The 14,098-nt window shown below is 41.2% G+C and overlaps 1 protein-coding gene and 1 long non-coding RNA gene across 3 annotated transcripts in view; one reads left to right on the top strand and one right to left on the bottom strand.

Annotated features, from left to right (window-relative positions):
- The window catches only part of LOC124133383, a 73,475-nt gene that overhangs the window by 11,458 nt on the left and 47,919 nt on the right, over positions 1 to 14,098 (top strand). The window contains exon 1 of one of the 2 annotated variants that reach the window (XM_046497775.2): positions 6,692 to 6,890. The exons of the other annotated variant lie outside the window; for it this stretch is intronic. Within the exon in view, the coding sequence (XP_046353731.2) occupies positions 6,884 to 6,890 (7 nt within the window). The 5' untranslated portion in view covers positions 6,692 to 6,883. Of the gene's footprint in view, positions 1 to 6,691; positions 6,891 to 14,098 lie in introns of those variants that run through there. 2 annotated transcript variants of the gene reach the window in all.
- LOC124133385 lies at positions 10,956 to 12,644 on the bottom strand. Its single transcript, XR_006860912.2, has 3 exons — positions 12,487 to 12,644; positions 11,901 to 12,115; positions 10,956 to 11,626 (listed from the first exon to the last, which is right to left on the bottom strand). It is a non-coding gene; the product is annotated as an uncharacterized LOC124133385 (long non-coding RNA).

Raw genomic sequence — 14,098 nt, 5'->3', positions numbered from 1 at the left:
GGGAGACGGGATGCAAAGGGGCGTGATGGGGAGACGAGCGAGCATGAAATTCAATACGAAAGGGACAGAGAAACTAGGAAAAAAGTCATTTTTTATCATCTGGAAGATGCCATTTACATCCGAAGTTGAACAGCTGTTATGTCAAATATTTGCAAGTGATGACATTTATATGACTTTGTAACTTGAAAAGTATCGTTTACTCATTTTGGGATTATTGCCGATGTTACTGGTGCTTTCATTATCATATAAATGGAAGTCAGACATAAAACCAAATTCATGTTGTATTGATTAAATATATGGACTACTGAATCCGATTTTACAGATCCAGAACTGTTTTCTGCATCAATACATTAGAAATGAATACAATGTTTTATAAGTAAACGAGCCAATGAAAACAAAACGATGTTTGTAGTACTTCAACCAGATGTGTCTTATAAATATATTTCTACAGAAAACGACCACAATTATTTATTCTGAAAACACAAGTGATGCTGAAACTAACGTGTCTTCTTCTGCATTCACGGGGCACGCCAGAACCTATGATTATGGGTTCGAATCCCGGTTCGCCCCGATTATTTTTCTAGGTTTGTCAGCACCATACCCGTGCTCGTAGGTTTCACCGAAGTGGTAAACGTCTGAGACCTGCATCACTTCGGGCTTTCCTCCCTAATTAAGCTGACCCGCCGTGATATAACTGGAATACTGTTAAAAGCGGCGTTAAACCTAACACACTCACTCCTGCATTCGCGGCATGTCTCACTGATAATTTGAACCTCGTCCAGATATGCAGGTAACCACAGCCTTGTGGTTTTCACCATTGCCATTTGATAGCATCCCTGTCTGTCTCCTCTTCTCTGGCCACATCGCCAGGGAATATTCAGCGTGCCCAGACTAACAGCTCATCTCTTGGAGAATCAAACATTACACCTTTTTTTCCTGCCAGCGGGATTCAATTTCACAGCTTGGAAATGGTTACGTGTTTTTTTTTGTTCTGGCCAAAGATAACTGTTGAGAGGCGAGAAGAAGTATATGTTTAAACATAGTCTGTGTAGTCTGCTTGATGGGGACTTAAAAAGGTTGGTTAAAGATGCAAGAGTCAATTGCTGCGAATGAGTAATGTTTTGCGCCGCTTTTAGAAACCATTCAACAATACTACGACAGGGGACACCAAGAATTCTCTTCGCACATTTTAAAATTACGAGGTATTTGCAGCTCGTTATAGAGCATCAGGGAGATTTTAAAAGGACTTCCTCTACATTATCCAAGGACTGAACCCGTTGTGGTGCGAGTTGTGTGGCAAGCAGTGACGAGTTGTGGGACGACGGGTGTGACAAGCGGTGTGACAAGTTGTGCCACGACCAAGGTGGCAAGCAGGGTGACGAGTTGTGTGACGATTGTTGTGACGAGTTTTGCGACGACTGGTGTGGGGAGTTGTGTGACGATTGCTGTGACGAGTTGTGCCATGACCTTTTTGGCGTGTTGTAGGAAGATCGATGTGACGAGTTGTGTGACGACCGGTGTTGCGAGATGTGTGACGAGTGGTATGACGAGTTGTGTGACGACCGGTGTGGGGAGATGTGTGACGACCGGTGTGGCGAGATGTGTGACGAGTGGTGTGACGAGTTGTGTGACGACCGGTGTGGTGAGATGTGTGACGACCGGTGTGGCGAGATGTGTGACGAGTGGTGTAATAGGCGGTATGGTGACTTGTTGGACGATTCGTATGACTTAGTATTTGGAAATACAGACAATCATAAAAAAACACCATTTTCCCAGCTTTTGACAAAACAAGTATTTAAAAGCAACTAGTAACATGTATTTGATAAGAACATTTGAGCACTTGCCTGAAGATTCTCTTAGTTTGATTCTGTGACACTGGTAATTTCGACATGGGCATTATTTTGTAAACCGATTTGGGAATCCTAGACAGAACATGACGTCAGTTGTTAGTGACGTAGAACCGACTGAACTTAAAATGGTGATCGGGTGGACATTTCGTGGCACTGGTGTCAGCAGACAGCAATGGTGGAGATCGGTGCACATGCTGTGTCAACTGCTGGTTTGTTTTGTCATATTTCGAATATTTACATTTAGCATTCTCTCACTTCCTAAACATTTCGGGATAATCCGGTTCGAGAGTCGATGGTGATGCCATTGGCTAACCCGCCTCTATCATCCCAGAGTTTCCACAAATATTCACTCAGCTATGTTGAGAATCTCATGGGATGACGTTGCCCCGTCGACAGGCGCACGTGAAAATTAGCCCTCGTGTGAGAGAGCGAGGACATGCAGAGAGGGGGGTAGGCACCCTGGGGGAGGGAAGGGGTCGGGTCGTGCAAGGGATGTCTGTGGGATGTCTGATTGCATGGAGGGCTGCTGTAATTGCATGTCATCTTGGAACTGGAAAGACTGTGTTGAATGTTGCACTTACTTTGCGGCAATGTTGCTAAGCCGAGGAAAGCATCCCCACACTTGTGATAGATGAAGAAGACTTCTGTATTTTTTCTGCTCAAAGAATCCGTTTCAGAAATAGAACCTCAGATGGTCTTCCTAGGCAAGCGGTGAAGCAAAATACTTTTTTTATAACCCATTTTTGTTATACTCAGCTGAATATTTTTTTTATATTGAAAAGGAATGTGACCATTTGCCTTACAAACTCACGTAATGAGTTATTTGGTTATGCAATACTTATATCGTATGGTTGATCTCGATTTGCTGTTAGAGTGCCATTCTTCGTTGATCAAGGGTTCGAATGCCGAAATTACATCGATTATGAACTGCGGTTTGTTTCATCACATTGTTAAACGTCTGTATGTAAAAATGTCTGAATGTATCCCATTGATATCAACCGTGTCCCTGTCTTTGCCAATCTGTTTTTCTGTGCATACGAATAGATGTTTCTTTTACTTTCCTTTATTGTATTAGTGAAGTCAAGGACACGTTACCAAAGGATAAACCTCAGTTTTAGATATACTGCTCAAAAAGAGTTAAAGAGCGCTCAATTTGTGTTTCATAGGACTACAGTTAATCTATCATAGCCGGTAGGTATTGCAATACACAGCCTTCCAATTCTGGGTGCTATTCAACCTGTTTTGAGTAGCAAATATACAGACGAACTCATTTCCTTCAAACAATTTCCAGATAAATGTGTATCTTCACCTTATCCATTCGCTGAGAAAGCATATTGAGTGTCTTATCTATGCAAAGAAATTGAAACCATGGCAACCTTAGACAAACATCTAGTCTCTGAAATGAACATATCGTACAGAAAAAAACAGTTGTTCAGTTATCTTTCTAACAAAATAATAAAAGGGAGCCCAGTGACTCTCTTCATTTCCCGATACTGCAGTAATCTAGACTTGCCAAACGTTATAGACTTGCATGGGCTGTATTTGATATATATTTGTACCAGGGTCGGTAAGACAGACTATGGCAGCCTCTGCGTAGGGCTGTACGACATGAAGGGCGATTTCGATTTTCCAATCATGAATTTCCACTTCATGTCGATATATATCATGAGCTTGAGCATATGGCGTCGACATTTCTCGGTTGCTTGGGTATTTTACAGCATGTGCGTTGTATTCAGAATTCACGGAAAGACACATTTGGTAGACTAAGCTTTTGAATCAATGTTTTACCATAAAAAGCCCTGATTAAGTATTCCAGGAATTTTATGACAGACTTTCAGAGGAATTTACAAAATATGGCACTTGTCAACATGATGTGCAATGCTATTCCATGCTATGACCTTCACGTGGACTCACTGTCCCTTACTTCCTTAGTATTATAATTGTCTGAGTGGCGGGTTCTGCCTGTAGAGCAGGACAGGCTTACCCTTTTCACGAACACATTGTGTCATCACTGTGTTTCATATAATTTTCATTAACATTTTGTTAACCACAACAAATTACCCCGTTGTTCTGTTAACCACAACAAATAACCCCGTTGTTCTGTTAACCACAACAAATTACCCCGTTATTCCGTTAACCACAAGAAATTACCCCGCTATTCCGTTAACCACAACAAATTACCCCGCTATTCCGTTAACCACAAGAAATTACCCCGCTATTCCGTTAACCACAAGAAATTACCCCGCTATGCCGTTAACCACAACAAATTACCCCGCTATTCCGTTAACCACAACAAATTTCCCCGCTATGCCGTTAACCACAAGAAATTACCCCGCTATTCTGTTAACCACAAGAAATTACCCCGCTATTCCGTTAACCACAAGAAATTACCCCGCTATGCCGTTAACCACAAGAAATTACCCCGCTATGCCGTTAACCACAAGAAATTACCCCGCTATTTCGTTAACCACAAGAAATTACCCCGCTATGCCGTTAACCACAACAAATTACCCCGTTATTCTGTTATCCCCCCAAAATTACCCCGTTATTCTGTTAACCACAATAAATTACCCCGTTATTCTGTTAAACACAACAAATTACCCCGTTATTTTGTTTTCTAGTGATCCTGTTAACAAGGTTTAAAAAAAAATACCAGACTGTTTCTAAGTTAACCTGGTAAACTGTGAAGTATTCTGTAAATTGACCTAAATTATCAAAATAGTCTGGATCTGAACTGGATCTGGCCACAAAAACCATAATCAACCGATTGAAAACAGAGAAACCCTACCAGCTGCAGCCCTGAGTTTACACGCGGATCTTCCTGATAAAGCCAGGATACGCCTAGATATCGGTTTAAAAAACCCTTGATGTTTATCTCAGTAATTCTTTTTAGAGTGTTTCCTGTATATGTGTAGAGAACTAACCTTTTTAATCCGGACGCCGACCTCACCTTCCGGAGGATTAGAGGTGTGAATTGTACAGGACAATGTTGCTCTTGACCCAAGATGCGTTAATCTGGATTATTTCTCTGAATTTCCGGATTGTAGGTGTTTCGCTGTAGAGATACTTTTCCATGATAACCATTTTGACATTACACCAGAGCGATATAGCATTTAGGGAGTGCACCTTTCATCACGCTTAAATTAAAATACATAGAAATGTCACTCAAGCCCTAGATCCGGGTAGAATAGGTCTTCAGCAATCCATGCTTGCCGTAAAAGGCGACTATGCTTGTCATAAGAGGCGACTAACGGGATCGGGTGGTCAGGCTCTCTGACTTGGTTGATGCATGTCATCGTATCCCAATTGCGATGATCGATGCTCATGATGTCAATCACTGGATTGTCTGGTCCAGACTCGATTATTTACAGACCGCTGTCATAGAGTTGGAATATTGCTGAGTGCGGCGTAAAACAACAAACAAACATGTGGAATAATGGCGGTGTATTAAGCGTTCGCTCGGCACGCCGATGCCTAGGTTCGATTCCTTGTATGGTACAGCTGGCGAAGTGCAGTCTCTTTCTCCCCGTCGTTGCTAGAAAAATATCAGGGGCGTCGATAAACCCAGCTCACTTGTTCCAAATGTCTCTCACACTATCCACCACCGGTTTAAGAGGTATTATCTCTCTGCTTGTTTATTTCACACGGATCAAGTATTCACCGAATCCAATCCGTGAAGATCCGGGGTAGAATAGGTCTTCAGCAACCCATGCTTGCCGTAAAAGGCGACTATTGCTTGTCGTAAGAGGCGACTAACGGGATCGGGTGGTCAGGCTCGCTGACTTGGTTGATGCATGTCATCGTATCCCAATTACGATGATCGATGCTCATGATGTCAATCACTGGGTTGTCTGGTCCAGACTCGACTATTTACAGACCGCCGTCATATAGCTGGAATATTGCTGAGCAACAAACAAACAAACTTACCGAATAGACTAAGGTATTGATTTAAAGAATATACCAACATGACCAATGTGATATGTATAAAAATGCTTATCATGATAAAATCATAATTGGGTAAACAATTGTTCCTTTTACTCTTTTCCTGTATGTCAACAGATCGTAGAGCCCTGTTGTCTCTGTTTGTTGTAACAGAATCCGAGTTCGAATCCAAACCTTGGTCGTAGAAGCGTATTGATATTTCAACCGTCGACGAAAAATCTGTATTGCTGTGTAAATATCAAAGGTCGTACTAAATCAAATACAATAAATGGTTCAGTGAGTGTATGCGGGTATAAATTGAACAGATTCCAGCAACATTATAATAACACTACAGCAACATCATGGCAACATCACGGCAACGTTACAGCAACATCACGACAGCATCACGACAACATACCTGCAACATCACATCAACATTACGGCAACATATCTGCAACGTCACGGCAACATTACAAAGGTATTACATCAACATCACGGCAACATATTAAAGCAATGATACAGCATCGGATCCTGTCCCGGCTAAGGGACGCAACTATAAATAGCAAATTTCAACGCTATAGACGAATGCGCTACCCTTGATCCGGAAAAATCCAGATCAAAGATCGATGTGAGATTCGAACCCAGCGGATCCTGACAATTAAGGGACGAACTCGGACTATAGAACACAGTCCCATCCTGCCCGAACGGCCCCTTTAAGACAGTTCCCCACTCAACAACCCAAATTAACAACAAGTAAGTGATGTGGTATCACACGTTTATCAAGAATGTGACACACACCTCCTCTGTTTAATCTGTAATTTAATCAAGCGTTCATCCCCCACAATTCCGCGTGTACCCATGTCTTCAGGGTACGCTTTAATAGACACGCCATCTTACCCCAGTCGTCAACGAAGTTTATTACAACGAGGCTAAGTGGTGGAGCGCTCTTTTATCAAGAGTAGATGACAAGTCATATTTATGGTGCAAGGACGGCCATTTAGACGGCGTGGCTCCCGACAACCAAGGTAACACAAGGACATCGTTTACCTGGATAGAATGTGTTAAAAAGACTCACCTGGACAGAGGACGTGTAAATAACTACAGCAGGAACAATGGAAGGTAAAGATTTTAATGCTTTCTAGGTGGGATTAAACAAAACTCATATTTCGTTTTTGTTTTTGTTGAGTACAAAAGACGAATTTCAAACCTCTGTAAATTTGACGGGGAGAGCCACACTGGAAATAACCGAAGGACTATTTGTTTTCATATGCGATGGTCTATTTACTTACTTATCTCTGTTCAATAGGACATAAAGTAGTTCCGTGTTTGTATTCATGTGCCTAATATTTGTTGCCTTTAAAATAATGCATCAGTCGACTTCGGGTCGATATGTATTTATTTAGATTTTAACAATTATTTAAAATAATTTATGGGTTTGGAAGGTGTTAAATGTTTTTATGTTATGTTCTATATAGAACGAAGTCGTGTTCTAATTGGTTACTTCACCTTGAGAAGGTCCTTTCGTGTTGGAATGTAAGACTTAGTTTTATTATCGTGTTCTGTTTGGGGAAACGCCCAGCGAGTATATTTCATCTCGGTCACGTGACAGCGTCATTATGACATGTTTACTGCCTGAAACGGATGAGGTGAAATGCGGCACCGTAAAAATGTAGTGTGAATATTCCGTTGGATTTCTTTGTGAGTGGCGTGCTTGTGAGAATGTCCCAGCGACAAGGAAGGTTGTGCGTCAAAATGAGGCCGCTAAAAACACCAAGTCTTATCACATATCGATATACCATTAACGTTGATCTCATAAATGACAAAATAATTGTTCATAAATGATACCTGATATATCTTCTTTTGAAATCACACTCAAATGGATAATGAAAGCTGACTGCAATTGTCTGATGCAAGGGCAGATAACTCTGTCTAGCTTCATCGCATATTTTCACTGTGTTTACTGATCTTTACATGGGTCAAATTATCTTTATTTGTATGTAAATGTGGTTTCCAGCTAATGGTAATATTGTTGTGGTATTAATCTCGTGTTATTGAAGGTTGTATTATTTTAGGCGGCACAGCTCTTCGCGATGCACGTCTTCTTTAAAGCAATAAGTTAAAAAATCTTATGTTTGGCGCAATAATTGTGTGTCTACAACTACTATAATTACTACAACGTCTGCTGCTTCTGTGTACTACTTTCTCTGCCGATACCACCATGACGACGCCTACAACTACTACTCCGACTATTGTAACAACTACTCACTATTATTCGGGTTTCGAATATTGAACTGACACGTTGTGATATAATTGTTGATCGAGAATTAAAATTATGATCAAGGTAAATCAATCATCCAAGTATTTCTGTTGTCAGTAATGCTTCAATTTCTACCAACTATGTAACATCTAGTAGAACTACTACTACTACTACTAATACTAATACTACTACTACTACTGCTGCTGCAACTACTACTACTACTACTACTGCTACTGCTGCTGCTACTACTACTACTGCTGCTGCAACTACTACTACTACTACTACCACTGCTTCTACTACTGCTTCTACTACTGCTGCTACTACTACTACTGCTGCTGCTACTACTACTACTACTACTACTACTGCTATTGCCACTACTACTTCAACAACTACTACTACTATTACTTACTACTACTACTTCTACTACTACTATTACTTCTACTACTACTACTACTACTTCTATTACTACTGTTTCTACTTCTACTTCCACTACTAGTACAACGGCTACTACTACTACTACTACTGCTGTTACTACTACCTTTTACTACTACTGCAACTACTACTAATCCCACGGCTACTACTACTACTACTACTACTATTGCTATTGCAACTACTACTTCAACAACTACTACTACTATTACTTACTACTACTACTACTACTTCTACTACTACTATTACTTCTACTACTACTTCTATTACTACTGTTTCTACTTCTACTTCCTCTACTAGTACAACGGCTACTACTACTACTACTACTGCTGTTACTACTACCTTTTACTACTACTGCAACTACTACTAATCCCACGGCTACTACTACTACTACTACTACTATTGCTATTGCAACTACTACTTCAACAACTACTACTACTATTACTTACTACTACTACTACTACTTCTACTACTACTATTACTTCTACTACTACTACTTCTATTACTACTGTTTCTACTTCTACTTCCACTACTAGTACAACGGCTACTACTACTACTACTACTGCTGTTACTACTACCTTTTACTACTACTGCAACTACTACTAATCCCACGGCTACTACTACTACTACTACTACTACTACTGCTGCTGCTGCTACTATTACGTATTAAGGAGGGTGGGGGAAGCGGAGTAGGGGGTACTGGTGTCCTAACTGTTAGTGCTCACTGGGTTCGAATCCCAGTTTCCCCTGATTATGAATCTCGGTTTGTCAGCACCATTTTCATGCTTCTGGATTTCACGACAGTCGCAAACGTCTGCGTGCATTGGACTTTTGTCCATACAAAGTTGACACGCCGAGATATAACTTAAACCCAACTTAAACCCAACTCAGTCACGCACTCACGCCATTCACGCCACAACAAGCCCTCCGCGTGTTCCGTACCTGCTACGCGTGGGAGGGTAAGTACAAGAACGTTACCACTTACCGTAACAGTTTAACACGTAATCGTTTTCACGAGAAGCTCACTTTTTTCGTCAATCCTTTAACCGCTGACTTGAAATGGTTCCAATGAAATTAAACCTCACGTTAAATGTCAAGCAGGGCCCATACGTGAGCCAGGCGTTGCCTTTCTGGGAGATCGAATCTGTGCCAACGCCAACATGAGACCAAATGTCACTCAGCTCGCCCTGCTATAAATACACCACCCAGAGGCCTCTTGATGAAAAAAACCTACATACATCGAGAAGTTGGCTCAAATACCTGTTCGTATAAGTGCTGGTCACAAAATGTCATATATATCATATATAGATTCAGCGCGAAGCCTGTCTCATAAACATGAAACTCGTCACGGCACTCAGAGGCGGTAAGAGCATGTGCACTTCTCACGTTAAACACTAGTTGAACGTGACCGTGTTTGCCAGCTTGGCTCCTGAGAGTCTGTGGTTCGGTTTCTAGGGCTTCGGTCCTGCCCCACACTGAAGCACATGTACCACATGTGTGTCCTTGAGCAAATGACCTTGTTCGAAATGTGCCTCTGTTCACCCGGCAGTGAGTGGGTACCCGGTCGGATGGGATGGTAATGTAACTGTTAACCTTTTGGCGCCTTACAGGCAACTTGGGTTGTGTACTCCCCAGGGAGCTGAGAATGAAAATCGAGCGCACACTGATACATTGACCGGCGTAATAATGTAGCACTTTGAGCATGCTTTAGGGTATGGATTAGGCGCATCATATTTATTTATTTATTTATTTATTTATTCATTCATTCATTCATTCATTCATTCATTCATTCATTCATTCATTCATTCATTCATTCATTCATTCATTCATTCATTCATTCATTCATTTATTTATTTATTTATTTATTTATTTATAACTTCAGTGCCATGATACCTTTGAGGGACCTTGTGTATTTATTCGTTGTAACGAGACGGAGTGGTAGCCTAGTGGTTTAAGCGTTCGCTTGTCACGCCGAAGACCCGGGTTCGAAACACTTCATGGGTACAGTGTGTGAAGCCCATTTCCGATGTCCCCCGTCGTGATGTTCCTGGAATATTGCCAAAAGCGGCGTAAAACAATACTCATTGACTATTCGTCATAACCGGCCCGTGAAGATCCGGGGTAGAATAATTCTTCAGCAACCCATGCTTGTCGTAAAAGGCGAAATGCTTGTCGTAAGAGGCGACTTACGGGATCGGGTGGTCAGGCTCGCTGACTTGGTTGATGCATGTCATCGATCCCAATTGCGTGGATCATTTGCTCATGATGTCAATCACTGATTGTCTGATCTAGAATCGGTTTTTTCCAGCTGCCGTCATACAGCTGGAATATTGCTGGGTGCGGCGTTAAACAACAAACAAACAAACAATTCGTCATAACCGGTACTTCGTATTATCCATATCAGCAATAATGATACAGTTTTGTATAACCATGAATAACTTTAAAAACATAACTCTTATTATTTACTCTTTTATTAATATATACAGTCTCGAGAACCATGAATGTTACACAAATGTTTTGTCTGGTTATGTAGTCTTGATGCGATAGCTCCCAGCGCCCAGCCGTATCACGTGACCACGTGCACTGAGACGAAAATATAGTCCCCGGGATAACCAATAAATGAGGTTAAATAAAAATGATTATACAAGGGAATCCACGAGTATTAAAGTAATCATAATGTCGCTTAATATGAACCTAGATCTGAATCTAGAGATTGAGTGAGAATGGAATGGAATGGTGTGATTGTTTTATTTAATTTATGCGCTGGGGGTCTGTAAGGAAGGCTATCTGGCACGAGACACTGGCTGCTTCAAGGAAATTCGGTATCCTAAATGCCCTTCTCCGCAGGTAGAGACAAGTGTTCCTTACACGCCAGACGTCTGCGAGAGCTTCATATCAGTGTGGTTATCGTAGGAGAAGCTGTCGACGATGCCGTCCGTTGTTACATATGGTTCCCTTTGCATCTCTGCTGACTTTGTATTTCTGCCTCCAGCCGCTTGAGGATGGTATTAGGTAAAGGTCCTTGATAAGACTATAGCGCCTTATTGATAGCATTAGTGGCGGTGGGGTAGCCGTGTGGTTAAAGCGTTCGCTCGAAGGCCCCGAGTTCTATTCCCAACGTGGGTACAATGTGTTCAGCCCACTTATGATATTCCCCGCTGTGATATTGCTGGAATGATACGTAAAACAATACTCACTCACTGATGCTTCATAGCATGATATCTCTCTCTCTCTCTCTCTCTCTCTTCTCTCTCTCTTCTCTCTCTCTGTCTCTCCACCTCTCTCTCTCTTCTCTCTCTCTCCCTCTCTCTCTCCACCTCTCTCTCTCTATCTTCTCTCTCTCCCTCCCTCTCTCTCTTCTCTCTCTCTCTCTCTCTTTCTCTATAGATAGATAGAAGGATGTATCTTCTTGCAATATAATTACTTATACGTTTATCACTTACCGGTTGAATGGCCTCGCTCCGTAACGTCATGCCGACAGCGACTTGAGGATGGTATTAGGTAAATATCCTTGATAAGACTATAGCGCCTTATTGATAGCATTAGGGGCGGTAGGGTAGCCGTGTGGTTAAAGCGTCCGCTCGAAGGACCCGGGTTCTATTCCCAACGTGGGTACAATGTGTTAAGTCCATTTACGATATTCCCCGCTGTGATATTGCTGAAATGATACGTAAAACAATACTCACTCACTGATGCTTCATAACATGATCTCTCTCTCTCTCTCTCCCTCCCTCTCTCTCTCTTCTCTCTCTCTTTCTCTCTCTCTTTTTCTCCCTCTCCTTTTTCTCTCTCTTTTTTCTTTCTCTCTTTCTCTCTCTCTCTCCCTCTCTCTTTCTCTATGGACAGATAGATGGATGTATCTTCTTGCAGTATAATTACTTATACGTTTATTTCTCTCTCTCTTTCGCCCTCTCTCTCTCTCTCTCTCTCTCTCCCTCTCTCTCTCCCTCTCTCTCACTTTCTCTATAGATAGATAGATAGATGGATGTATCTTCTTGCAATATAAGTATTTATACGTGTATCACTTACCGGTTGAATTGCCCCGATCCGTAACGTCATGCCGACAGCGACGTCAACTCACAAAGGTAAAACTGAACACAATATTTACAACGAAACGCAGTGGAAACTACGACGCGGGATTACCTCAGTGCTTTTCTGTGCTGTGAGATTGGTTCGACACAACTACATCACGTCTTGGTTGTGAGGCTCACTCCACGTGGTCCGGAGTGTGACACAAACCGGGGGGGGGGGGGGGGGGGGGGGGGGGGGGGGAGAGGAGTGTGTTAATGACTCCTGATCACGTTCAGGTGTATGAATATTGACTGTTGACTATGCTCCGTGCTCCCGTTACCTGCAGCAACACAACTGGTTTTTGTTACATGTTGCATTGTAACGCTTTTCTCCGTTTGTTACATTTTGTATTGTGACGCTGTGCTCCCACATGTTTATTAAATTTATTTTTGGAGCATAAAGAATCAATTGTAACGATTTGGCCGCATTCGCGTGTTACAATTTTTTTATTTTTCATCAACTTTGTAGACATTGGATTATTGTTTTGGATTCAATGTCGCATTAAAATCATTCAATATTCTTTAGCATTTTGCCCACGTTTTAATAAACAATATTTTATACACATACATGTGTTGTGTACTTCGGCAGAAATACCTGACAGAAATACAAGAGAGGACATGAATACAATGAAACCGTTTGTATTATTCAACAAACGGAGTTTTAACATTAGACGATATTTAACATGCGGTTATTACAAAAAGAGATTGTGTGTGTTCAGATTTGAATAAATTCTTTGCTTGTTGTTTATTTTTTTACGTATTATGTGCAGCTTTGTCGCGGGTGAGTTTGATAGAATGATGTCAATCACACTGAGTTTGTATTCACATAGCTCTTATTGATCATGTACATTTCTGAACAGCTGTCGCGACGCCTTGATTGATAAGGACATAACTTCTGTTCAATACATCTCCTCATAAGGCAGCTGTTGTGGTACTTAAGAATGTTTTATTGAAATGCCGATGCACAAAAGAAGCTGTCGCTTTCACCTTGTTTCAGGTGGAATGTTGGAGAGTAACCAAGGTGTATACATAGTAGGACCTTGTTGTTTCGATAAATGCGTTTTTTGGTTTGAAATGGACACAATGAAACCCCGTCAAACCGGACAGTTGAAGAGCTTAGAGCCATAAGAGCCAATGTCATGTGGAGTCTGTTTTGAGAAAAGTGATGAAAACACATAATATTATGCATGTTTATACACTTTTTTTCACCGATGAATTCCTAGACATTAACGCATTCTGACAGCAAAAATATAAATGTTGTTATAAAAAACAATCAAAAAAGGAAAAAAACTAATGTTTTTAATTTGTGTAAGGGTGGAATGGGCCAATGTCTGTATTTTGGCCCTTTTTTACCCTCAGGCATTTGCATGGGATTTAATATGTGAGATTGATAAACTACTACTAAAAGTACAAACACATGTTATTGAAGAACTTTTAAATGATTTAAACTAATGTCAACTTTGTTGAAATAGTTGAAATATGATAATTAGGTTCCAAACTTTCAAAATCTCTCTCAGACAACCAGTCTCAACCATGCACGGAAATGAGAGCTAAAAGGGCCAAACTCTAAC

Source organism: Haliotis rufescens, unplaced genomic scaffold (assembly GCF_023055435.1).
Source record: "Haliotis rufescens isolate VD_foot unplaced genomic scaffold, xgHalRufe1.0.p SCAF_21, whole genome shotgun sequence".
NCBI classification, from domain to species: Eukaryota; Metazoa; Mollusca; class Gastropoda; order Lepetellida; family Haliotidae; genus Haliotis; species Haliotis rufescens.
Note: the sequence above shows the minus strand (reverse complement) of the source record. Positions and strands in the feature narration are given on the sequence as shown.